The sequence below is a fragment of the Meleagris gallopavo genome, chromosome 1 (genome assembly GCF_000146605.3).
Source record: "Meleagris gallopavo isolate NT-WF06-2002-E0010 breed Aviagen turkey brand Nicholas breeding stock chromosome 1, Turkey_5.1, whole genome shotgun sequence".
NCBI classification, from domain to species: Eukaryota; Metazoa; Chordata; class Aves; order Galliformes; family Phasianidae; genus Meleagris; species Meleagris gallopavo.
The window spans coordinates 81,936,382-81,963,395 of NC_015011.2; the positions used below are offsets into that span (position 1 = coordinate 81,936,382).

Here is a 27,014-nt window from a genome sequence, read left to right on the forward strand (position 1 = left end):
AAAAAAAAAAAACAAAACAGCTGTGGAGAAACGGCTAATCAAGTCTTGCTGACTCCTACTTATTGGTGGAAGCAGATTAATTACAAGCAAAGCATCTATCAGTACAGAACTATGTGGAAAATATGTAATGACTCTAGTACCTCATGGATCATGTGTTTTTGCATAGGAAAATCCATATTAAAAAAAAACAAAAAAACAAAAACAACCACACAGCATAATTTCTTAGGAGTCTTGAATTTTAACTTGCAGTGAAACCAGCTATAGGCAGAAAGGCATATCTTAGGAAAACTGAAATATCAAGATATAATGAAACTCCTTGGTTTAAATTAGTTCTCACCTTGGTATTTGATTTCTTTTTCTTCCAGCTGTCTCTCTGGCAAATATATATAAGCAGTAGTACAGCTGATCCTCATGTATGGTTTCTCTTGGCTCTTCTTCAGGACTATTTGTCCTTAAATGAGCTGTTCTCTCCAGTGAAAAAGAGAGTGTTTCCTCATGAATATGAGCCATACAAATGGTTTGTTAGAAATTGATCCACTTTTTACAGCTGGAATCTTCTTTGAGTCTTGAGTCCCACTGACAGTTATTGAAATACTACTTTATAACTCCACCAAGCAGACTGAAATGCACTTTATCAGTTTCCTTAGTTTACTTGGTAGCATCTATACCTCTATGCTTAATAGCCCAGCACTTCTGTTTCACAGTTCACCTTCTCACCATTAATTCCCAGTTTACCTGCATAGTAAGCACATACTGCAAATAAATATACTAGTCTCATAGTTTTGCACTTGCTATTTTTTTTCTACAACTGCTTTCTTTCCTTCCCCATCGTGCTAAGCCTTGCAACAGATTCTGCACATTTTTACCATACTGAAAATAATCAACATTCCCCACAGGAGGCAGAAAAGGTCCAATTATTTTACCTGTCTGGGGAATTTTACCACAGTAAAATAAATTGTATGCTTATTGAGACCACAAAGGAAGCAAATCCATTGCAGATACAGAGACAACATTATTAAATCGTCCCACTAGACCTCAGATTTTTCTCTTTGCCAGGAAATTGAAAGCTTGACTCCATACTCTCAAAAGAAAACACATGTCACAGAAAAACCCCAAGTCTGCACAGATTGTTTATGACTGTTTTCCCTCTCCAAACAACCAGCAGCGCATGTGCCAGAAGGTCTGTCTGGAGCTGCGGCTGCTAGCTGTCACAGTGACGTTGTCCAGGCAAACAATTACATTTTCCAAGAGCTGTGAGGATTAAAGAACTTATTTGTTTTCTTGACTCAACCAGCTCCCAAAGCCATTTTCAAACTGATAAGATCCTAAGCAGGCTTACCAACACCAGAGATATAAAACTAGGAGGTGAAGTCAGAATACACGTGGCAGAAAATTATGCCTCTGGACAACTCAATTCCCCTCCATTCCTTTTTACCGACTTTATTGTCACCCCAGCAAATACAAACCTTCCAGTTCAACCTCCAGTGACACCTTCCACAGGTATCACAGAAGAAGCTGGCTAATGTTATTTCAAACACATTTTTCTTGAGAAATGGGCAGAAGGTGCCCTGAGCACTAGTTTCTGTGGACCTCCAAGAACTGTGGTACCACTGAGCTGGCTTCAAGGCTCCTCACTCTTCTGAGAATGTATGGTTTTCACCACAACAGAGTGAAACGAAAAGGCAGTAACATGCCTAGGTAAAGCAATGATTTCAGAGTATGTCCTGAGAAGCACTGGAATCTGAAATCCAGAAATGAACATGACATGGCTGTGAGAAAACAGCTCATCTCTAGAGTAACTCCAGGACATCTCTACTTCTCTGGCAGCCTAACAATCTGGACTCTACACAGGACACATCAACAAGGATTTCTGTAGACAGTTTCTCAAGACCTTCTCTGACTTTTCAGCACAGCATGCTTTTTAAAAGGGGATGCCCACTGTCCTCCAGCTGGAGGAAAAATTGAGATTGACTGAAGAGTTATATAATTTCTGTGCCACTGAATGTGGAATGCTGGCTCATGCTCCTTGAAACAATTCTTCTTGGGGAAAACCATTTTCTTGAACCACATCTAAGTAACATCTGAAAAGGTATGGCTATTCATGGGATGTTCCTTGTCCTCAAAAGTCAGAAAACTAATGTTAAAGCTTGTGCTTCCCTATTGAAATGAAAGAGCTCCTTCTTTTGGCTGTAGCTTTGTTGGGAGAGTTCAGCAAGAAAGAGGAAAAAGAGGGTTAAAGAGCAGTCATTCATCTTGTTAGTGTTGCAGTTGCACAAGAAGAGAAAAGGACAATGCACTCCCTAACAATGTACTTACTAGCAGGGAATAACTATATTCAACAGCTCGAGCAGGAAACCATGAGCTCTACCACTGACTGTCTTTGATATTTTAAATGACTCATTTCTTTTGTCCAATTCATATCCGAAGGCAAGGCATGTCCACAGTTCCCACTTATTTCCGTAAAGGGAGGCACATACAACAGTACAGAGGCCTCAGTGTGACTAGATTTTCTTATCAGCAAAAAACAGATTCATGGTAACTATCTCTGAAGTCAATTGTTAAAAGAGTGCTAAGGATCACTCTAGCTTAGCACATTCTTCTCAGTACTAACTGAATAACCCTGTTTTCTATTAATCCCTAACACAGTAATTCCTCACCATGGAAAATAAACAACAGTAATCCTGTAACAGATCCTGCCTTTATTTTTTTGGTTTTGTTTGTTTGTTTGTTTGTTTGTTTTTCCCTGCTTTAAGCAAGATTTACAGGATCATAGTAAAGCATATCAGAAAAACTTGGGTACGGGTGTGGGGTGTGCAAACCAGTCTAAAGAGATACCAACCTATACCAACACTTTCCTGACAGGTTTTCTTGCCTTCCCCCGTACATACATTGCATCACTTACATCCATTTACAGAAGCTTTTATTTCCCAGCTTTTAATGTAGAACTTCTGTTTTCTGCTCTCAACAGTGCCATAACTGCTTCAGGGGTCTTGCATTCAAACATTTTACAATGAATACTATTGAAGTGGATTTGCAAAGCAGAATCATAGAATGATTTGAGTTGGAAAGGACCTTTAAGATCATGTAGTTCCAACCCCGTGCTATAGGCAGGGATACCTCCCTGTAGACCAGGTTGCTCACAGCCCCATCCTGCTTGGCCTTGAATGCCTCCAGGGAGGGGGCATTCACAGCCTCTCTGGGAAACTTGTTCCAGTGCCTCACCTCCCTCACAGTAAAGAATTTCTTCCTAATATCTAGACTAAATCTGCACTCTTCCAGTTTAAAGCCATCGCCTCTCGTCCTGTTGCCCTAACACTCTTGACCTGTCAGCGCCATGGTCATGGAAAAGCAAAATTCCTTTTCTTTCCCTGTATCAATTCTTGCAAAAGGATGATATAGACTGAAAATAAACTACTTGCTAACGGTGATTGTTTGTTCCCCTACAATTCCCTCCCCAAACTTAAGACCTTTTGTGCATATGTGGTTTTAGGAAACAATCTCATTGACTTCAATTTGCAAGCTTCTGCACTGATCTTGTTCTGCGGGGTTTGCTTGGCACCAAACTAACACAACACAGGTCTTCTCACAGCTGCTTTGCAAGTCTCTATCCTAGTGTTTTCCTTCACGTACCCTCTAAGGCACCACAAGCACACCATTTGGTCATAGAGGCCTCAGATCAACCCGAACAGCAGTAGCAGCTTTGTCTCAGCACTTGGCAATTCCCAGGCTACTTTGTGTTTCCCTAGTTCCTTTTTTTTTTTTTTTTTTTGCTAGGAGATCAATGCTAGAAGTGGTTATAGGGCCCTCATGCAGGCTGCTGCTGATTGTTCACAGGAAGGCCTGGTCCTTGCTCTTCCAGACTTCTTTGGCAGACAAAGCTTCCCAAAAGGGGAAAAGGTACCTCTTCCTTGATTCTTGAATCCTCTCATGTATAAACCATAAATTGCCATGTGTGGCTCGCAAATGTTACCATGTTTGTGAACTAATTCTCCCTCTCAAGACAAAGAAATCAAGTATAAAATATACCCATGCATTAAAAACTAGATTATGATCTCTCAGGGGAGATAAATTTTGTAAGATTTCAAAAAGAGACACAGACCTGTTGGAGCACATCCAGAGGAGGGTCACAAAAATGATCCAAAGGATGGAACACCTCTCCTACAAAGATAGGTTGAGAGAGCTGGGGCTGCTCAGCCTGGAGAAGAGAAGGCTCCAACGTGACCTGATAGCAGCCTTTCAGTATCTAAAGGGGAGCTACAGAAAAGGGACAGACTCTTTAGCAAGGTCTGCGGTGACAGAATGAGGAGATATGGTTTCAAGCTTAAAGAGGGTAGATTTAGGTTGGATATAAGGAAGAAGTCTATTACAGTGAGGCTGGTGAGGCACTGGAACAGGTTGCCCAGAGATGTGCTGGATGCCCTGGAGACTTTCAAAGCAAGCCTGGGTCAGGTCCTGGGCAACCTGATCTAGCTGTGGATATCCCTGTTCATTGCAGGGGAGTTGAACTAGATTACCTTTAAAGGTCCCTTCCAACTCAAAGGATTCTATGATTCTGTGAAAAACGGGGAAAATAGAGAAGGGCTGGGTTACTCAGCAGAGCCCTGCTGTGTGGATAACGAATTGCAATTTCCCTCCAAAGGATACTGCACTATCCAGATGACCTTGAGTTACACTGGCTTAAGGGAATAATTCCATAAATGAGTACAGAAAACATCAAAGTCAAAAGAATCAGACAAACCAGACAGACACAAGTTAACTTGAATTTTGCTTTCATGGCACTAATTTTTCCCTCCAGAAATGGAGTTAGTAGGCATCTATCCATGCAACAAGAAAATCTTCAGAACAGTTCAAGTCCTCTTATTATTATTATTATTTTGTAACTACAAACTTGCTTTTTGAATTTATCATAGTAGAGTTGCTGTGAGTGGCTCAACAGAGGTGTGAAGCTGTTACAATAGAGGAAGGGGGAAAAGGTAATAGGAACAAAGAAAAGAGAGGAAAGCCTCCCTGCTGTACCCATGTACTTCAGAATAACACTGACTGCTTCTGTAAAAGGTTTGTAAGACACTTCACAGTAATTCACCAGTTTGTCATCAGATTTAAAATGGAAAGATAATTAAACAAGTTAAAAGGAATGACTCTCAGTTATTAATTTCTGCCTCTGAGTAGAGCTGAAGTAGCTTTTTAACCTTGTGTTTTTCAGAGTCTGGTCTGCCCAGCACATACTGCTGGTCAAGATTACAGAACATTTTCCTTGCTGAATGCCAAACAGATGTTATAAAACAAATTTGGTAGAACATATATAAACACACATCTTAGTTTCTTCTCAAAATAATAGCCCAAACAAGCCCAAAACTCTGAAATTGATGGAGTAATGTGAAATGAAATCCTAGTCCATATCTAGTTCTTATGTTGTATTTTAAAAATCTGCTATGACCCACGAAGCTTTGAGGATGCACTCTCAGGCACTCAGGCTACAAATTAGTAAACTATATATGGAGGATCTCCTCTAGTATAGGCAAGCAGTTACATTACTGAACTTTCTTACCCCTAAATACAGTGTCCACATCTGCCTTTTAGGAATGGTATCTCACAGGTCCCAAACAGCATCCACTGAGACTGTATTAGTTGGTGCTCACTGATTGAGATAAAGACAGTTCTACAAGAAAAAAAAAAGAAGACTTTTTTAAAAAAGCCAAATAACAGTAACAACCAAAAGAATACACAAAAAAGTGATGCACAATGCACTTCTTCACCATCTGCTGACCAATGCCCAGCCAGTCTCTGAGCAGTGGCAGCCCCTCCCTACTCCTCTTCCAGGCAGCTCCCCCAGTTTTATTGTTCAGCACGATGCCACATGGTGTGGGGCATCCCTTTGGCCATGTAGGTCAGTTGTCCTGGTTCAGTCCCCTCCCAGCTCCTTCTGCACTCCAAGCTCCTCACTGGTAGGGCAGCATGAAAAACTAGAAGTGTGTAAGCACTGCTCTGCAACAACTAAAACATTGGTGTGCTATTAACATTATTCTCATCCAGCATTATTATCAAATCTAAATGCACTGAGCTACTAGGAAAAAGATTAACTCTATCCCAGTCAAAATCTAGGAACCCCAGAGATTGTTCTTGGAATTTACAAGCCTAGTCAATCAAATTACAGTGCTCAGAATCATTCTCTAATACTGTTAAATTTACTAGTATAGTTGAAGTCCCTGTTTCTTGTTCTTTGATTATGGATCCAGAAACATGCTTGAGTTCCCAGATTCAGACTCATAGCTTCACTCATGCAAAGAAATACACTGAACAAAATATGGGTAGCAAAGGTCAGGCTTTGTGAATTGCATTAGAGACATGCATTCTAGACATGGAGTGCAGAGCCCCAAAAGCAGCTGTTGGACAAATGGAAGTTACTGACAAGCTGGCTATACCAAAGGATTGGCTTATACTCAGGTTAAGGTTCTTTAATGGGGCTGGGAAGGTGTATCAGAGATTCAAGTCACAGACTGTCTAGGTAAAAAAAAAAAGTATTCAAATCTGTGCTGTAAACTGTCTGACCTTGACAAATACAAACACACGGGAGCATGAGAGGAAATGTCCTGAAAGCTAAAATGATTCTGTCAGCTGACAGAATCAGCCTTCAGTCAAAACAGTGGATTAATTATGTTTGCCATAATTTGGAAACACATTAAGGTGACAATCTTTAGTCTAGGAAAAAACTACCAGCTAAGTGGTGAGAAGCCATGATAAACAGTTTTGTAATATTTTGTAATTATTCTTTGTCCACATTTGAGTCATTTCCCCTAAAATCCACAGTGATCTCATTTCAGACTTTCATGGGAGCTGGACTGAATATTGCAGCTCTGATTTTCCCACCTGCAGAGCCTACTGATGACTCTATCTATTCATCTGTCCTAAAAATTGCTGGCATACACATTTTCTTTGATTTCTCTCAGACTGCAGTAGCTGCCTCCATGACCTGTGAAATACTGCAGCTCATTTCCTATCAACAGCACAATGCTGCATAGGCTCCACAAATCTCCAGCCCCTTGGTCACAGCTTTGACAACGAACGCCATGTCCAGCCCTGATCTGCTTCCCACACACGCTTGGTGTTCTTGTACCACAGCCTGTACTTTCATTGATGGCTGTCATGGCCAAAGGGCAGGAGGCAAGAGAAAGTTCAAAGAAGTTGACTGTTGAAACTAAAGGCCTTGTATGGATATACCAGAGTTTGACATTTAGTCCGATTTTTCATTTGGTAAGGAATAGTGAATTGTTAGGAATGATGTTATGATTTTCTTCCATTTTGAAAAGCTGAAAATGACCCAGAATTCAGTCAATTCTACTTTGCGAAGATTTAAACAGCATAAGACAGGGGAAAACAAAGTGATCAAAAATACATTTAAAATACACAGAGAGATGGCAATTTCAGAGAAATTTTTTTGTTATTACAAGTATGTCTAGGAAAATGCAATCTGATAGAATATCTTCCAAAGTCACTCACTTTTCAGGTAAACTTTCAATTTCTGAGAATTCCAACAGTTAGTGGTTTGGGTCCCAAATACCAGCAAAGCACCTAATTTTAAAAAATTAAAATCATCCCAATAATCATATTCCTAGGGAGTAAACTATTTAAGCTTGTGCTCATATTCTGCTGATTTAACAATATGAAAACACGAATGACTGTTTGGCTGGGTTGCACTAGGTTCACCTTCAAGCATTGTTCTAATATACTGCTGCTGGGATGAATGAAGTCAGAAAACTGGCTGTCAGGATTTCTGTACAGGAATCTTAAATCTTTCAGTCTTCACAGAAGTGCAGCCAGCCATTTCAAAGGAGACTGCGTTACAGGGGACCTGATTCTTCCTGTTCCATTCCAGAGCAAAGCTGATCCAACACCACCACCAACTCTCACATTAAATGGTGTAATGTAGGAGAAGATTGAGCACCTGGTTTCCATTCCTGATCTCTAACATAATGTTGGCATAAATTACTGGTCGAGGTCCCAGTCCCTCCCAGCATCTGTTCATTAATGTGTAACATGTCTGTAAAATCAAGTGCAGAATTACTTTTGCATTTCCCAAGGAAGCAGCAATCATAACTTGTTTAATAAGTGCGTAAGCACTTTGAGCTTCTAAGAGAAAACACACTGAGCAAATGCTGTCCAGGTCAATATTTTTACATCACAAGATAGGCAGAAAATTGAAAGAACAAAGAAGAATGGATTAATTGCTGTATTTCTTTACTATAATTCAAAAATGGATAAATGCTTATAGTTGTTTGGCCTGGCAACATTTATAGAACATTACAGCAGCAACCCAAGGAGACTGATAAAAGGAAAATCCCTGCAGTAAAAATCTAATTAGTAGACAAGCTTTAAATTCTTGCTAGGGCTGCTTCTATCCTACAGCTACACACACACATATATATATATATATGTATGTATGTATGTATGTATGTATGTATATATACAAACAATATTCCAAGCTGCTCTAAACAATTATAATCTTCTAGTACATTTGTTCAGAAAGCTACAAGAATCAACTGTGTAGAAGAGAAAAGCAGCCTTACAAGTAAAACTGCATCATGTAGTGCTATTAAGAAACAAAAGCGTTCAAAGAAACTGGAAAATAATCTACTTGAGTTGTATTCAGTCAACTGGACTTTTCTGTAAGATGGTGAATTGTTTTATTCTCTTTTTCCTTCACATAAAGGTTAACAACAGAATACCCGGGGCACTATGGAGAAGATATGGACATGATGATGTACACTTACGACTACTACATCCGTGGGGCAACAACAACTTTCTCTGCTGTGGACAGGTTTGTTTTTCATCTATTTCACTAGGAAAAAAAAGAAGGAAGTGACAGATCTTCCTTTCTTACTTCCCATAGACAGTACATGGCTACACATCATCTGCTGTGACACTCAGTTTTGAGGACCAAAGTCCACAGTGCGTGTGGCTAACTGTCCAGGGCTGTGTATCAGGAGAAGAGGACCTTCATGCACAAGGGATCATCTGTCTTGTCCATTTGAGTAGTGAAATATATGGTAATGGTTACATCTGAGCTCTGCAAAGTGCAACACATCTTCAAAATTGTTACTTACCTATTTCAAGCTAGAATCTATTTTAGCCCAGTAAATCCTCAGACTGGAAAAGCCTTGCCTTTCAGCAGATGAGGGACTCATTTTGGCCCACCCTTCTTTGAAGAGAAGCAGAGAATCTGCCAGCATGCAAAGAGATCAAACAAACAGCAATGCGAATGCTGTAACTTGCCCTATCCACTGCAACACGCTTCTAGCAGATATGAGCCCACACCAGGAACTATTGTCAATGTGGTACACGTGAATCCCCTTCCAGAAAATGACTTTACTAATTTTCCTTGATCAGATCTGGCCGTTACTTGTCATGTACTATTCCTCTTGAGCAAGGCTAGTGATGCTACAGTCATGCAAATGGACACATAATTGCCCTGCTCAGTTAAAAAAATACCTCCCTCCCTCAATTTAATGTAATTTGTACAATTACAAAGTTTTAGAATTTGGACCAAACATAAACTCGACAGTGCCGTTTGGGTTTAGTGAGTGTAAGCAGTCACAGAAATCTGACTGTGGAAGACTGCTCTTGATTCCTTCATCTCAAGCTGATCTTTAATTCATCAGTTCTTTGAGATATTTCTCTGCTGTTGGTTTTTAACTGGTCCAGTCCTCTTACTTAATTCCAACATATTAAAGTATTTGCTATCCTACACAACACAGACACAAGACAAGGCACACTGCCCTGGCCCATTGTTGCCAAGCCTAGCTGAAGGAGCAGAGAGAGAAAAAAAAAAAACAGGAATTCAAACAAACCGACATTTCAGGCTGTCTCTAATTACACCCAGAGGAGCCAAGATGCTTTTGTCACTGGGATGCTTTCAGCTTGACAGAGTTCTTCCCAGAGATCCCCTGAGCCAAAAGATTTCCTATAATAAGAAAGCCTTTCCAGAAACGATAACACACCATCAAACTGCTCCAGATCCATAGCCATACTTTGCAGACTAACATTTGTTGCCCTATTTATTAGCAAGTTGAACCTGTGTCTGTAATCTATTCTTACAAGTAGAAGAGTAACTTTCACAGTTAGTTGACATAAAAGTATCTCTGCATGCTTTTAGATAAAAGAGTTATAAGACTGCAAGAGACACCTTTACTCTGTTTTTCTGTTTCTTTTTGAGTTGTTTTTTTTTCTCATAAATATTTCCCAGTGCTATTCTTAATCCTCGTTTCCCAGTGCCCTTGTAGAGAGCAGGACAGATAACACAGTGTGCTCTCCAGTAACTGGATTCCAGCCACCCTCAACTGGGGATGAGGGCAACATCAGGAGTCACAAAGACAAAGTTGGAAAAGAGCAGCTGAGGGAACCTATGCCTCTGGGCGGATTTCTGCTTGTGACTTTTGAAGGCTAAATTCTGTGGGCTGGTAGTGTGGGACTGACCAAGAGCAGAGGCAGCACCACAGGAATGTCAGGAGGAGACAGGTCTCCACAGGTTGTGGGACCACAAGACCTGAAAAAGGGAAAAGCCACCAGCACCTCTGTTCTGCCACTGTGGTGACAGTAGAGAAGAACCTGCAAGAATAGCAAGTGAAAACTGTAAAAAACACATTTTACAAATGCAATTTAGGAAGGTTTTTTTTAAGGTAATGTGCTCTCAGAGCTCTCAGAATGCCTAAAACCAACTTGTTCTGCCTAGTCCTGCTGTATCAGTTTGCAGTTCACATTCACCTAGTGGCTCTCATGGGTGACTCTCTCAAAGCTCAGCAAAGTTTGTCGTCCCATAGTTATTTACAAGTGAGTAAGGCAGAATAGGAACAACAGAAGAAAGCTTCTCCCAGTCACAGCCTGTCAGAAGCAGACACGTGCAGCTTGTCAGTGTAAGCACACTGTTAAATTTTGAGATTTTTATCTTCAGGAACATTAAAGTTGTGCTCATGCTATTTACCCCCTTTCAGGCAATGTTCTTGAGCTAACAAGAAGCAACAAAAAACACCTTTGAAGATATTTTAGTGTAAGCTTTCCTCATAACTTCAAACAGCAGGTACTTATACATATATATATTTGTATATATATGTGTGTTGTTTTTTTTTTTAAGAAACAATGACTATACCTCTACTTTTGAGCTAAAAGTCTCTCTGACAATAGGTGCTACTTTAGCAGACCATCATTATGATCCATAAAATCCTATTAATCCATAGGTTATCTTTTCTGTTTTTGTCTCTCTGGGTAACTCAGTGACCAAAAGAGCTGTGTTTTTGAAAAGCACGCAAACAATCCAAATGAAAACTAATTTTCATTTGATGAAAATGAACCTAATTTTTTTTTTTTTTTTAATACTAAAGTAAGCATTGGTAAGTCTTATGAAAAAAAAAAAAATCTATCAAGAAAAGACCTTCAAACAAACAAACAAAAAAGCACTCAACAAGTAAATACAGACTTGCTGATGAGTATGAGACAAACCCAATTCCAAATGGCACTCAGCATTAATCTCTGAATCAGCATAGTAAAATTTTCAATCTGAGCAAGTGAAAGCCGAAATGAGAGGCTTTATGCCCACATACAGCTGAAGAGCCAAATGAATCCTATTGCAGGACACACTCACCCAGGCAATGGAACCACTGAACAGCAGCCTTTTTAACATCTGGCCTTGTGTCTCTGCAGATCACTGAGTAGCAACACGTTCTTCACCAGTCTCCTCACCAATCGGAGCTGGCCACCAGAAAGCTGGATCTGTGCGGGGCTCTTGTAAAGAAAGCTTCTGTTGAACCCCTCTGGCAGCACTGCCCATTCCACGTGTCAGGTTTATGAGACCACCACTAGCAGAACCCAAACATTCAGAAACCTTTTGGTACAAACCCATTACCAGTTGCTGCTGCTATTTTTAAGGACTGTGCTTTAGATCAAAATGCCCTTATAAGACTGTACTAAGCAGCCTAAATTGACCATTTGCACTCTGTATGCTCCACAGCAGGGTAGTATTTGACCCTCTGAACTCATGCCTTTTTGTCAAGAGAAATATAATGAATAATAAGCTAAGGTGGAAATTTGCAGCCTGTTATTGGGTACTAAATCATTGGCCTCCACTGTTGAATCCTCCTGTGCTAGCCATGCTTCTAACAATTGTTGTTAGATATTCTATCATTCCACTGAGCAAAAATAGACATTAAATTACTCACAAACCAGTAAAAGTTCATTTTACACTTGTAAATGTTTTCTGTCTCACATGTGACTTGTGGAGATCAAGAATAAGAAGAAAGTTTTTCTCTTGCTATTGATTCCTTCCTATCTTCCACGTAGATCACTAGCTAGGAGACATGAAAGATAGAAAGAGAGAAGGAGAAGAAGAGAGAAAGAGAAAAAGAAATACAGAGTGTACAACTTTCCTCTTAGAGATGGCTTGAAACTCACATGTTTTACTTCATTCAGACTCTGGAGCAATGGATCATACTTCAATAACTTCTGACAGAACCATCCTTTTCCACTTGAACACTGATTTAAAGTTAATTTAAACTGATCATTATCAATAATCATTGTCTTTTGAAGGATATTCAGAGACCTGATTGGACTAGATGATCTCAGTGGTTTTTCAAACCTTAATGATTCTATGATTATTCAGAGAGCTGATTTTCTTATTTTGTAGAGGAGTGGGAAAGATTTGTAACTAGGAGTCATATTCAATTTTCTTCTACTCTATAAAAACACGAAGCACTCAGAAGACAGCTAACAGTAGATAAATGTTTTTGTTGCCACAATACCTTGTGTAAAGTTGTTCTTACTCATACAGTGTTATACTCTGCAGTTGCCACTGCCAACTCACATCTGTTGTCTCTTCTCTCATGCAGGGATCGTCAGTGGAAATTCATTGTCTGCAGGATGACAGAGTACGACTGCCCATTCCAAAATGTTTAAAAATATTAAGTATATACCCAAATTGGAAAGCTTGAGGATGGACAAGATGTGATGAGAGTCAGTGATTATGGGTGAAAGGCAATTAGGCTCACAAAAAATGTAGCAAGACTCATCAGCTGTCTGCTGAATAATACAATTCTTCCCTCTGGAGCTATTCAATAAATTGCCAGTCCAATGCTCGCAGCAGAAGTTTTGGAGGATTCCTTTGAGCTGCACTGACAGTTGTATCCCCCAACTAATACTGCTTAGGACACACACATGTTAATGTTAATTTCCTTTTATATATATATCCATATATAGCCATTCTCAACACATAAAACTTTATTTCACATAGCAACTCTATATAAATTGCTTTCCAGCAAAGTCACTCCAAATGAAGTGGAAACATACTATAAACTTTCCAGAAAGTAGTAATCTTTCCTGTCTTCTACTTCCTACTTGGAACCAACCCAGTGATCTCTACTAGCTTCTCAGTGTTTAGCAGCTAAAAGTGTGCAGAAAGCAGTACCAGCAGATCTTCAGCAAAATGCATGTGGGGTTGCAGCCTCCAGCAAAACTTCATTGCTACAAATGTCTTCCTACCGTGGCGAAATTCCAGATATTTAAAACTGGAAGATGTCACTAGCTGTTTAAAATCAGCGCAGATCCATCAGTAAAATCAAAAGCCTAACCTAGCTTTACTGAGACTAATTTATATTGTCCTAAAAATTGTCAGCGACATAACTAATTGGGAGATCTTTTCTGGGTAAACCCAGGAATAGGTCAGGCCAAGCCACTCTCTCAAAAAATACTCATACTGTATTTGTCAGAAGTCTACTTTACATATGGACTGGGCTTCCACTGGGGGTGCCTGTACCACCTTTGGTAATATATTCTTGGCTTAGAATAGACAAATAAAGTCAATGATCTGGATGACCTCAGTTCCTCTGACTTGCATATATCATTTCATGCAAAGAATTAGTTGACCATGTTTCAAAGCTGCACAGCAGCTGTACAGCGGTATTCCAACAAGAAAGACTGTTATCTCTTCCAGGAAGATCCAAGGTAGGATTTTTGCTTTGGAACATACATAGTTTAGGGTTCAGTTTCTTGGCTCATTAATTCAGTGACAAACTTAGCAGTTTCAGCAGCACTGGCTCAAGAGCCATGACAATGCCAGCTATCAACTTAAGATTACAAGCTTCATAAGAAACAGTGGTGTCAGACAGTCAGTTTCCATGCTCCAGGCACTTTTAACATATTTACTAGCATACTCTCAAATGTGAGCATTAAAATTACACTTGTCCAATAAATGAATAATAGATTTGGCATTGCTATAGCCTCGTTTTTCTTTCATTTATACTTTTTCTACAACAACTTACTCATTTGCACACAAAGAAACTGTCATTCTCAGAGACCGTGATGGTTACTAGGGAGTTTCCATGAGAGCCAGTTGCTGAGACAAGCAAGTAACAAAATAAAAAAGAAATTAAGAGGACAAGAGAAGCTGGAGAAGATTGTTAGCTGATACTGGTAGACACGCAAAGGAAGTCATGAGAGCTCCAAAGAGATGAGCACAAGAGGAGAAGGCACTCATACCAGGAAGCTGATGGAAAAGGACAGGCACTATATCTAGGCACATTTGTGGGAACACATGCCCTAGAGATGGTAGTATGTAGTACATCCTTCTCCTGCTACAATCTTTACTTAGGCTGCTCTCAATTCTGTGCACACCATGGGCTCATGGACTCCTCTGACGGGACAGTGTAAGATCAGCTTAGAATCACAGAATCATGGAGTTGGAAGGGACCCATAAGGACCATCGAGTATAACTCCTGGCTCCACACAGCCACCTCAAATCCAAACCTAAAGTATGAGAACATTGTCCAAACGTTCCTTGTATTTTGTTTATCTCTAGTTTCTGCTAAATATTTTGTCCAGAAAGATAATATGATACTGTGAGAAACAGTACTGAAAGCTCTGCTTTCAATCCAAAAAGATCCCACCCACTGGCATCCTTTGGTGAACTAGGTGGGTAACCTCGTCATAAAAAGAGATTAAGTTTATTAAATAGGACTTTCCCCTTGTGACCAATGTCTGCATTGTTTTTCAGCTGTTTTTCAAAAACTCCCAAGATAATCTTCCCTAGAAAATTGCCAGGCACCAAAGTGAGACTGGCAGGCCTGTAGTTACCACAGTCTTTTTTCTTGCCCTTCTTAAAAACTGGAATGTTTGCCAGCTTCCAGTTGATAGGGACCTTTACAGATTCCCACAACCATTGAAAAATTGTTGAGAGAGGTCTCAGAATGACATTAGCCAGCTCTTTGAGTACTGTGGGATGAATCTCATTGGCCTCCATTGACTTGTATGCATCTACCTGGAGCAGCAAATCCCGCACAAGTTTGGGGTTGGCGGGGAGTCTACTGTTACCACAGTCATGATCCTTCAACTCAGGGCACTGGGGGGTCCCAGATTCATAGTGCTACAGAATAAGCAGCTCTAGTCTCTTGTCCACTGAAACTGTAGTGTCATGTTGTCTCATTTGCCACCTTTCTCCCTCATCTGTCCCAGTCACATCCTTCCACCCATGCTCTATTCCCAGCTCCACCCTAGCAGTGCATCTGTGTGGGATACATTTCACAGGACTTCCTCTTCAGAAAGTTAAGTAATTCTCAGATGTGGAAAGCTGTGGGTGAGAAACAAAATGTATCTCAAGTGAAGGCAGGAATGGAATGTGGACAAAATAAATAAATAAATAAATAAATAATCACACATCATAAAACAAAAAGCAGAACAGAGACAGTGTGCCTCCTGTAAAGTCCTAGGACAGCCAGTTAGCAAAAGCTAGGAAGTAAACTTAGTTATTGTCTTTGTTGTAGCATTCACCTCTAATGCTTAGGTAAACTCTGTGTATAGGAAGATATCACTCCAGACCTAGTAAGGTTCTAGCCTGAAATCCTCCACACAAGGCAATCATGTGCCTGCCTTGCAGAAGTTCTCAAGGTTCTGTCTGCTTTGACATTCCTAAAACTATTCTAGGAAAAGGAGACTTTCAACCTCTATAGGGCACCTTTACAGGACCGGAACCATATTCCACTCTTGCTAACACTGCCACCGTCTCAGAAACACGACTAATCAAACCAAACTCATCTGGGAGCTGGTAGGTGGCATAGAAAGCCCAAAGCACTTCCTCAGCTTGATGTGTTCTGCGGCACAGAGGCACTCTTATCTCATTCCTGAAGAGTCACACCAATCTGAGAACCTATGCAGATATTGCATTACCAATGTCCCATATAGGTCTAATACTTCCAATTAACTCTTTTTTTAAAAAATGAATAAATAATTTAATAAATAAAATATCATCAAAGTCTTCTATGCATTTCATAAATAACAAAAGTTTGTATTTAGTTCAGACACCTGAGAGAAAAGCCCTCTTTTGTAATGGCTAAGCACTGCCCAGTCATGCTTCCAGAGTTGCAGACAGCACACCATCAGCATTGCCAGTGATTTTTTTAGACAAACTAAAGCAGGGTAATCTTTGCACTCACAAAGCAAAATGCAGCAAACTTCAAATTCCTCAGTTTTCAGAGTACATAAGTGCTTCCATTATTTTTCAACATTTTTCACTTTTAGTATTTTTAAGTACCTCAAACAGAGTCTTTTCCAGCTACTTCCCAACAACACTGAGCCTAGAAATGTGCTTTTTAAGTGATGGCTGAGATTTGTTGTTTAATCACAAGTTTTGCAGGACATCAAATACCATAATACTAATGATAAAATATACTAGACTTAGCAACACAGCACAGATTTAAAAAAGAAACAGCAAACCTGTAACGCTATTGAAACATGGCACATTTCCTGTAAAATCAAGAGAGATCTTTCAACCTCTTCCAGTCCAGTGTTTGAGATTTTGTAATGCAAGATAAGCCTGGCATAACGTCATGGCAGCACCAAAGCAGAGAGATACCAACACAGCTGAAGGGAAATCTGAAGACTGCGGAGGAAGAATACCTGGGAGAAGACCAGCTGGCACTTATGAGAACTTGACTAGACTTGACCCTTGACACAAAGCCACCAAATCATTTTCTGTTTTTAAGCTTTATTTCAAACTCATGTTTATCACATCAGCAACATGTTACTGTACTGGCCTGCATCTTTAAGGCTGCTGTACTGTTTACAGGCAGAGCATAACATTCCCAGTAGTGGCACTCAGTTCCAGAGCTGTTGTCATGAACCACAGGCCACAGGACTTTTGCTGACGACACTTTACCAATGGTAAAACACTGCTTGTGCTGAGACTTACTTTTCAAGATAGGGTAGTTTTGCAATGGACTGCTGCCTTGTTCCTCATTATTTCAGGGTACTGGTGCATGTGCAGTTGATGCACTTCAGAGTAATCCGGATCTACACACTGAGAAGTTTAGAAAAGGCACTATGGCTGCACAGGTGCTTGAAGTTAAAGACAAGCACAAGTGTCTGTTGGTCAGATCCAGCAGTCTTGGTTCAGTCTTTCAGAGCTGCATATTTGAACAGCATTGATTTCAGTCTTACATACTGAAATCAATGGGAATGCTTGCAGATTTCAGCCAAAATCAACGGAGTTCAGTCTTAAGCAAGAGCCAGACATCTAAATACTTTCCAGGATCTTAGCTTAGCTGGCGCATATCTTCAAGGAAGATTGGAAAAACTGGGTCTGAGTTAGAGAGATTCGATCAAAGAGTCTTCCAAGATATAAGAGGATGGACAAGCACTGTCCAAGCACTGTACCTGCTCTTATTTTCTCAGAATACAAAATTCTAACTGACTTCATCTCAGAGATGAACAGGACAGACTCTGCCTTAAATTAGCTTTAAATTATTTTAAAAGAATAAATAAAAGCTTTGCTGTAGGAATGGATTCTAAATTTCCTACCTGTATATCAGCTTTATAATAGCTGTTATTCCCCTGACTCCAAAGACAGCTTTGCCCCATTGCTCTGTTACACAGCAAATCTGCAAGCCTGAGCTTCACATAAAGGCCATGTCCATGGTAAGTCCCATTGCATTAAGCAGAAAGACACAATGATATTTTTGTGTGATGTGAGCTTTAGTTTACATGCAGAATCAAATTCTTCAGGCCTTGTTTGAGCCAGACAAGCCACTACACTACAGAACCTGGTCCTAAATAGATCAGGCCAAGTTGTGGAGAAAAGAGAAGAAGGCAGGCACAGAACAGGATTGGTGCTTTTTGTGAGAAAACTGAGAACGAGAACAACTGAAGAGAAAGCAGTGCAAGTGAGACATGCTACCATCTGAAGAATTATGTAATTCCTTACAAGAAAAACATGCTTCGCTATCTCAGGAACACAATGAGTAGTATAATTTAATACTAGCAAAATTTCAGGAATTTGGAGAAAGCTCTCACAGAAACTTTGCAAGGTAAAAAGCTAGTACAGTATATCAAATACTATCCTTGAAAAGAAGAGGATTTGCCTGTTGAATCTGGTCCAACTGATAATATTGATATAATTCTTTTAATCTGAGTTGGAAGCTCTGAACTCTTGACCAAAGGAAACAGAGAGATGAGACCAGAAGCAATGAGTTAACAGTGAAGTGTGAGTAGGAGGCGGTGAAATCACAGATGAAAAAAGAGAACAAAAGAACAGAAGCAAATAAATCCCCAACAAATTAATAAGGCCCAGCCCCAGAATTGAAGTCCTAGCTTTCTGTGGTTGTTTGAGGTTTCATAAAAGGTTTTGCTTCAGCTAGAATACACATATTGTCCAAGATCCTTCCAAGTCTGAAGTTGCTTAAGATTCCAGGTTTGGCTTCGGACCAATCTTAAAAGCGAACAAGCTTTGTCTCAGATATATTCATCAGCAAAATCACTGCCATAACAACAGAAGTCATCCAAAATTAAGTGCTTCCATCTTTCACTGAAATCTAACAGATGCCATGGTTAAATCCACTGATTTCTGCCCAAGCTAGCTCACAGTATTTTTCCTCCTCATTCCCTTCTTCTGTTTTCATATGGAAGACAACCTTGTAAAGCATCTACAGTGGCCTTATGTGGGTCTCACCTTGCTAGCTCTTAGCCAGAATACTGTAACATGGAAGGCAAACAACCAGTATCCCCTCTGCCACTGTGGCCAAGCATCTCCAAAGCCCACTGATACTGGTGGGATCATGATCTTATAAGGAAAGTTCCTTTCTTAGCTTGTTTATCCTGGTTTCACATAATCAGAGTGAATTTGGTACCTGTGAAAATACAAAATGGCCTTGTGAAGATTCCTAACTACCGTAACAGACACAGCTTTTTCTGATCTCACCTGAATGGACCTTTTTGGAGTCTAGGAGAAAATCTGAGTGCCTTTGGCTCATTCAGCAACAACTGTATGGCTGAGGCAAGCAACATAGGTTTAACAAAAGCTATTGCTATGGCTTTTCTGCTAGGAATTGACTCTTGACTGTAAACTTAATTCGAGATCAGCACTCAGATGGTAATTAAATTGTAACAGGTTTGCAATTGTTACAGCTCTCAGTCTGGACTGCTGCACCAAAAAGAAATTTTTCCAATGATTTTATTTGCTGAATGTAGTGCTTCGGGTTGGAAAAAGTTACCTATCTTAATTTCTTTATCTACAGTCAGGGTGAAAACTAGATGACACAAGACTGATGGAAACATCCTTCTTTACCACACTTACAAATGCTAAATCTGACCCTTTTTAGCAACACAACGTGCATTTTGCACTTTTGGTGGTCCAACATTATTCAATTTCCAGATGTCTCTGGCTGATGGTGGCCTTCACTGCAGGTGGGAATTACAGCACACACATTGCACACTCTGCACTTAAATTGCAGCACAGCAAACATTGCATTCACAGGCACAGAAACATCAAGTCAAGCCAACAAATTGAGCTATCGTTCACTTTTACTCTCTGCATTATTTAACAGAACAGGCAAGAGAAAAAGGGCTTTGAGTAATAAAGTGCTGTTCAACAGATACAGTAAATGCGTAGACCACCATGGCATTTACTTGAAACAGTGACTGAAAGACCAACCACTTCACACAGAACACATTTGCGAGTTACAAGAAAGAAATGTACATCATGATTTTAGTCAATACTTCGTTAAACTGAATTTCTCTCTTGGTCCCTTGGCTACTACAGACAGGATGCAGTAGTGGGACTTTACCTGTTTAGTGTGAGATAAGCCTGCAGCTGCATAGCTCGTTCTGGGCCAAGGAAATGCAGAACCAATGCCTCCATGCAGCCTCTGTGCTCTGCCTGAACAACACTGCATGCCATGAGCATCTATGTAGCATACATAGTTTGACTTGACCTCTGGCAAGCCCTTTTGAGATGCCCATTTTACCCTCTATGCCCTCTACCATATTAATAATTGCCATCAGTAAGCAACCAAAAAGCATTAAGAAATCACTGGGTCTGAAATCTTAGAATTAAGAGTGTTTGTGTGAAGAGAGTTTAAAAAAACCTGAAAGTAAGTCCAACAAAAATAATCACAATTGCCTATTTCTTGAGGGACTTTCATGTTGCAAGTCCAGCACAGAAACGCCTGTGTCATCTTCCAGTCTTTGCCTGGGCAAAGGCCTTTAACTGATTCATGCTAAGTCCTTCAGTTGAGAGAACAAATTGATTATTCTGTTGTATACATGTCCAATCCTCCAGTTCTATGTTTTTGTTGCCCACTTTTTTATGTTTTAATAACAAATATATAAAATAGGTTTTGTTACTTAGATACATTAGCTATATTATATATTTTATATGTGGCTCAAGACAATTCCTCTTCACACAATGCAGCCTGGTAAGCCACCCAGGCTTACCCAAACACCCAGAGTTTAGAGGACTATGCTCCAACAGATTGTTCAAGTTGCAATTTGTGTCTTCAGTACTTGAGCAAGGCAAAAAGACTTCAGTCATGTAAGCCATTGTTTCACAGAAAAAAAGAAAAAAAGAAAAAAAAAGAAAAAAAAAAAGAAAAAAGAGATAAAGGAGTCGTGGAGAATAAGCATTAACACCAGTAATGAAATGTGTTTAGACTCTTGAAAAATCCTCTCATAAACCACTCTGAACAGTCCAATTGTGAACAGTCTCCTGTTTCTCTCTGGAAAAAACTGTTTAGTGGCAGAAGTGCTACCCAGGGACCTGAGAGGATCTAGTCCAGTTCTCCTACTTTGTCATCCACTCTCCTTGAGAGAGCTGAGTAAGCAGAACAAGGCTAGAGATCACACTGTAGCTTCGAGCAGGCTAGTACTGCTGAAAGACCCATCCAGAGATGCTATTTCATATTTTCAAAAGAATACTGTCAACATGACTTGACTGCTAATTAATCAAGATGCATTCTTCAGTTAATATGGCTTGCCTGATTCCAGGACAGCTTGGTTAACTTGACCAAGACTGTACTCTATTTTGCATGTAATTTAGATATATGGAACATGCCCTGTGTTTCTTAGCATCTCATCTTTCTGTAAATCAAGTATAGTAGTCATCAGTGACATTGTATGCAGTTAAATTCAATATAAACACTGAGCTAAGACACTATGATGAGAAAGGGGGATACCTCTAAATACAACAGATTAGATGAATCATAGTGTGAAACTAGTAGCTCCATCTCTGGCATTTTGTGCTTGGTACAGTACCAGTGTCAAGAGCAGTGTGTCCAGCTCTTCAGGGTTCCGATGCCCAACGGGTCTTCCCAGAACTAGTACAGCAGCACAGCAGCTTCCCAGATAGCACAGGCATCACAGTGAACAAAACAATGCTAGGTTACCCACACATCCAGGCAGCAGAACACACCCAATCCACTTCACCCTTCATTGCTACTCCAGTTACAGCACACAGAAGTTGCAACTGAGCTAGCTGTAAACTGGATTTCACTGTCAACACCCTTTAGGGATCACTGCTGAAGAGATACAGTCCACTAGTGGTCTAAGCAGGTGTCACCTTTTTCAGCTGTGCCAATACCTATTTACCAAGCTAGAGTCTTTCAGGAAAAACTGAGGGGCTACTCTACTGCCTCTGAGTTGCTAAAGCTGCACAACAGTGGAATGTTGACGTGCTGCAGGAAACACACAGGGTGCTAAGGACACTATTCCCAGCCATTACCACACACCTCTGCTGTAGCAAGGAAAGAAAAGGTTCTTTAAGAGGTCTGAGGAAGTAGTCATGGCACCGAGCTGGCTGGTGTTCAAGAAGCATCTGGACAACATTCTCAAAGATACGCTCTGATTTTTGGGTGGTGCTGTGTGAAGTCAGGAGTTGGACTTAGTGATCCTTGTGTGTCTCAGGATATTCTGTGATTCTATGAAAGTGGCTAATAGACACCAAGCCAAGGAGGTGTAAGGTATATCCCCCAACTAGATCTACCAGTTTTATACTAGAATATGACATATAATTTGCATTTAGGAAGTGTGCACACTTTGATCCACTTAGATTGCTATGTTATTACCAAGTAATTTCACTTCATTTTACAGAGGTGACTCCTTATGGTATAAGAATCGATTCCAGTCTCACTCCAAAAGTACTAATAAACCATTAGTATTTTCTTTTGTTGTTCCATTCCAGCTTACCTTGCATCTCTCACTCAGGGAAGTAAAGAAATGCTAAGGTTGGCACACAGATGCATTGGTCAAGTGCACACTGCTTTTACTCAGAAGAGGAAAAAAAAGTCTGTCCATTGAGGAAGGATGCCTTTTTTCCTCCTCAAGGATTTCTTCAAATAGTGGTATGGTGCTAGAAAAGGTGGTGCAGCTGCAAAGCATAACCAACCAAAGAACACTGAAATCCAGAGAAAGCTCCTGGGAACTGTGCACAATGACAGTACATGCCTAAATGAGGGGAACAGAGTGCTTTAGAGAGTAGCAAGGGCATGGAGAGAGAAGGAGAGCAGGGAAAGTGAGATATTTTAAGTACAAACCCACTTTGCAAGAAAGAAAGATAGGATTTGAGAGATTTAAGGGAAAGCTTTCCCCTGTACCACATCAGCCTCCATTACTGCACAACCATGGCTGCTATGGGATGTAATTGCTTAGTTATAATTGCTTACTAGTGCAGATATGGTGAAGGGGAAGAAAAAAAGCTTCTGACACCTTTACCCATCTCAGAAGGAAGCAACTTCTTGTGAAAGCTCATAACAATCTATTCAGTGTTACCATTCACTCAGTCCCCCAGTGAGAGAGGTTGCTAAAAATTCGATCACCTCACTTTTTCAACTGCAGCAAACTATTTTCTCCAACCAGTACTAAGTTTTTCATGAGGATACAATAGCTTCAGTAAAACAAGCTTCGTTTGCCAGAAGACAGGCCAGCCTTCTAAGCATAAAATCTAAAGGAAAATTCTTACTTCAAAGAAGGCAGAAGAGGGACCACAAGCTAGTTCACCCACATCCTGAGTAATCTTAACCACTGCTGTCTGGTGCACAGTCTGAAACAGATCGTTATGAGCTGGGAGTATCTGCTCACTGGGGTCCTGCAGGTGAGGGATGCCTGAGAGTCCTGCTGGATTTTAAGGCTTCAGCCAAGTGAAATCAAACAGCTGAGTTTGTGCTCAGCAGCATAAATTAGTCAGTGTTCTCCAGGAAGACTTACACACACAGAGAGATCATAAACCTCTAAGCGAAACAGCTGCTGGGTGTGGGTTGAAAGGAGCTGCAAAACACCTAATGGGGACATTCCAGCTTCTTTGTGGAACTGGATCTGAAAAACACAGTGCAATGGTGCATCCTCTCTGGTAGCCAATATGAAACAGATCAGACATTTGCCCCCACTATCCTGGTACTGCTCATTTGAAAATCTCACTCTGGAAAGTCCTAGGCCAGACACTGAAGGTCAAGACTGGATGTAACTTGAAGACATTGACATAAAGCTGCTTGATACAGCAGCCGAGAAAATGTGAACCCTTTTTAGCTCCATGTTCTCAAAGCTTGTCTCCATAGATAGCTACTGACACATGGAATAATCACTGTTCTACTTAGCAGAGCTTTTTACAAACTACAGAGCTTAGAAAAACTCTTGAGTACAGAATGTTTTGAAGTAATACCCACTTGCTGGAAGTGGCATTGGCTAGTGGCTTAGGGCAAATGCTAATAAATTGAGTCAAAATGCTCCAAAGCTAATGACTCAACATTAAATCATATGGTATAGAGGAGATTGCTAGGCTTTTGTAATGAAAGGTTTTTTCCACTTTTAAACCATGGAAGTTTTCAAAAGAGTAACTTGATAATGACAATAATAAAGACATGAGAACACAGTAAAGGCACTGTATTTTTATAAGGCTGATCTATAAAGATATTTATAACAGTCAGCACCCTTATAACCTCCAAAATATAGCCCACAAACAGCCATGAAATGAATATGCTTGGATGACTGCTTAGCTTAATCCAGTACAAGTCGCAGTCGCAATCAATGGAGGGACATCAGGGATACTGGACTGAGTCCAGGAGTCAGCAAATGAAAGCACAGTGCAGAATGGTGATCTGAGCAGTCTTCATACAGCAGGCTAAGTACATTAGACACTGAACGATCTTCCAAGGGAATTCTCTACATAAAATCCTCACCAGGGCAGAAATTGCCTCATTTTTGAACTATTAAAGGCATATTTCTCAACACCAGAGCCAAGGTCCCAAAGCCACAACCAACACTTTCCATGAAGCTTAGTGGGTTTACAGCAAGTCTAGTCTAGTACAGTATCATTCCCTGCTTTGCAAATGCTATTAAATTGTTTCCACTCTCTCACCACTGTTTCCAGTAAAGAGGGTTTAGCACAGACTAAAAGAAGCAAACAGGAAAACTTCAGTTGCTTAGCAGTACAACATACAGACAGTTTCTGCAGACAGCTTGAATATCTTGCATGCTGAAGGCTGGTACTTGGGGTATTTCAAAGAGATGTGGACAAGAGAAAACTTTCACAATTCTTTATGTTTGTCTACTTACTTCTGATATAGTCATTCTCCTGCCTCTATCCAAGATAATGAAGATGAACTCAGAGGACAAACTGATCCCCCAGGAATCCAGTGGGCTTTAGACTGATGTCTGCACGACTACATAATACAAAGCTGTATTAACTTAAGGGTGTTGCTTTGATTTTGGTATATGCATATACTGAGGGTAAGATGACCACTTGCTTGATGTAGGGAGGCAGCATGAGGACACAACTGTAGACACATGCAGAGCAGCACTTCCCGCTCACTATAATTCAGCATCAGAGCACGGTTGCTCTTTTTGTTCATTACCTTCCCCTAACGTGAAAGTATCACCATGATAGAGAAGACATGATATGCTCACTGTACAGGCAATTATATTAGATGTAAGAGTTATTTGCCTTCTGAGATCGACTTAACCAAAGGTATTATTTCTCTATTATCTCCCTTTAACTTGATAAAAAATGCTAATAATATATTTATTATGCACAAAACAATGTGTACGTCACTGCCTTTAATTACATGCTTGTCAGAGAAAGCACAAGTAAAAAAGTGAAGCAAATTATGAAACACGGATGAAAAATACTCAGTTGACAATGGAGCAATGCTCCTCCATATTCCCCTTGAGAAAGTGCAACTAGTTATTAAATATTCTTATTGATGATAAGTATAGCAGACTTAGTAAATGTGGAGAAATGTCCTTTTTTAAAAATCGGGTTGAGTTTTCCAGGTATAACACTATGCTGCATGTAAATGGAGAGGAGGCTGCTTAAGATGTACAATACATTATAGAATAGGTGCTGCGCCCCTGCTGAGCAAATCAGTGATCCTGAACAATCAACAGGTGCCAAATGTAAACACTCTTTTTTGACCATGGGAAACAGATGTATGAGCTCTTCTTTAACATGAATTCATTAGGAGAGAAAAGCTGCTGATTACCAGCTGCTGTGCACAGTGATAAAAGTGTAAGAGAAGCCACAGGCACCTTATCACCTTATGCAGCCATTGCCTGATTGGCTCCCAGATAAAAGTTGTGTGGAGGCGGCAGTGCAGACAACTACCTACTCCTTTGGGAAGCACCAGGTGAACCCAGCATCCTTGATAATGCATCACCCACTGATGAGAAACCAAGACACTGTAACTTGATCAGGACCCGCACAGTGATTTGCATGCAGACCACAGCTCCTGGTGCCATGCTACACACTGTGGCATCAACCAGCCCCTCTCCTCACAGCACAGGTATCCCCAGCACACAGCCAAGACAGTGTGGGAGCAATCTAACAAATGAGAGAGAAAAGGTGGGGAAAAAGTTTCGGTCTTCACTTAAAACATGATGAAAGCATCCTCAATGCAGTACCTCCCCCTGAAAATCCCATCAGGCTCCAATCTTTGATCCCTGGCTTCAGCTTTGCATGTTTCCTTCATCAGAACTAGCCTGACAATGTAGGGAAAAATGGCAAAAGGATTTGTTTACACTGTACATGGGTTCCCTGCTCACCTGTCATGTGATTCGGCGTTACAGAAATGGCCCAAGGTGTCACATTCCTCAGCTGGGCACTGACTCTCGCAATAATCCAGGTAATGTGACACTGAGCTGCTGGCGGGGCTATTTGTGAGAGTAACTGATGAGCAGGGCAACCACAGAGAGTGTTCTTTCTATTTTTTGTGTGTGCACATCACTAGATCATTATCTATGGACAGAAAAATCCAGAGAGTTTCCAAGATTCACTTCCAACCTGGCTGAGCACCAATGGGATCTCAATATCATTTCCCTCAACTTCCTTTTTTCTGAGAACCAGCATAAAGGGTGATCACATCATAGCTTTGCCAGCTTGCTTACTTGTATAAAATAAGTAGATCATGACCTTGCATAAGGTTTTTTTCTTTCACACTGATTGTCTGATTAAAATCCCAAAGAAGCCTGAGAAAACTTTAACACGGACTTCAAAGGGCTCTATAATTGGCCCTTTTTCATCTATCCCTTTAAAACACTCCTGGCGTTTTATGCCACACATTGTATTCAATAAATTTGGTGCCATTCCCCTACAAACCTCAAAGCATTCCCAGTTATTAGCACTCCAAGATAACAGAGGTAAATATTATTCTGTGGCTGATTTGATGGTTCCTGAAAGCCAAGGGAAAGGATTTATCCAGTTAGTGCCAAAGCTGTGACAGGAATTT

At 40.3% G+C, this 27,014-nt stretch overlaps 1 protein-coding gene and 1 long non-coding RNA gene across 2 annotated transcripts in view; one reads left to right on the forward strand and one right to left on the reverse strand.

The window, feature by feature from the left end:
• DPT (dermatopontin) overlaps positions 1-14,247 on the forward strand; it is a 27,097-nt gene extending 12,850 nt beyond the window's left edge. The window contains exons 3-4 of the mRNA XM_010719895.2: positions 8,708-8,815; positions 12,873-14,247. Of these exons, the coding sequence (XP_010718197.1) occupies positions 8,708-8,815; positions 12,873-12,939 (175 nt within the window). The 3' untranslated portion in view covers positions 12,940-14,247. The remainder of the gene's footprint in view (positions 1-8,707; positions 8,816-12,872) is intronic.
• The window catches only part of LOC104913508, a 116,544-nt gene that overhangs the window by 69,650 nt on the left and 19,880 nt on the right, over positions 1-27,014 (reverse strand). The window contains exon 3 of the long non-coding RNA XR_004161663.1: positions 5,549-5,659. This is a non-coding gene — a long non-coding RNA (uncharacterized LOC104913508). The remainder of the gene's footprint in view (positions 1-5,548; positions 5,660-27,014) is intronic.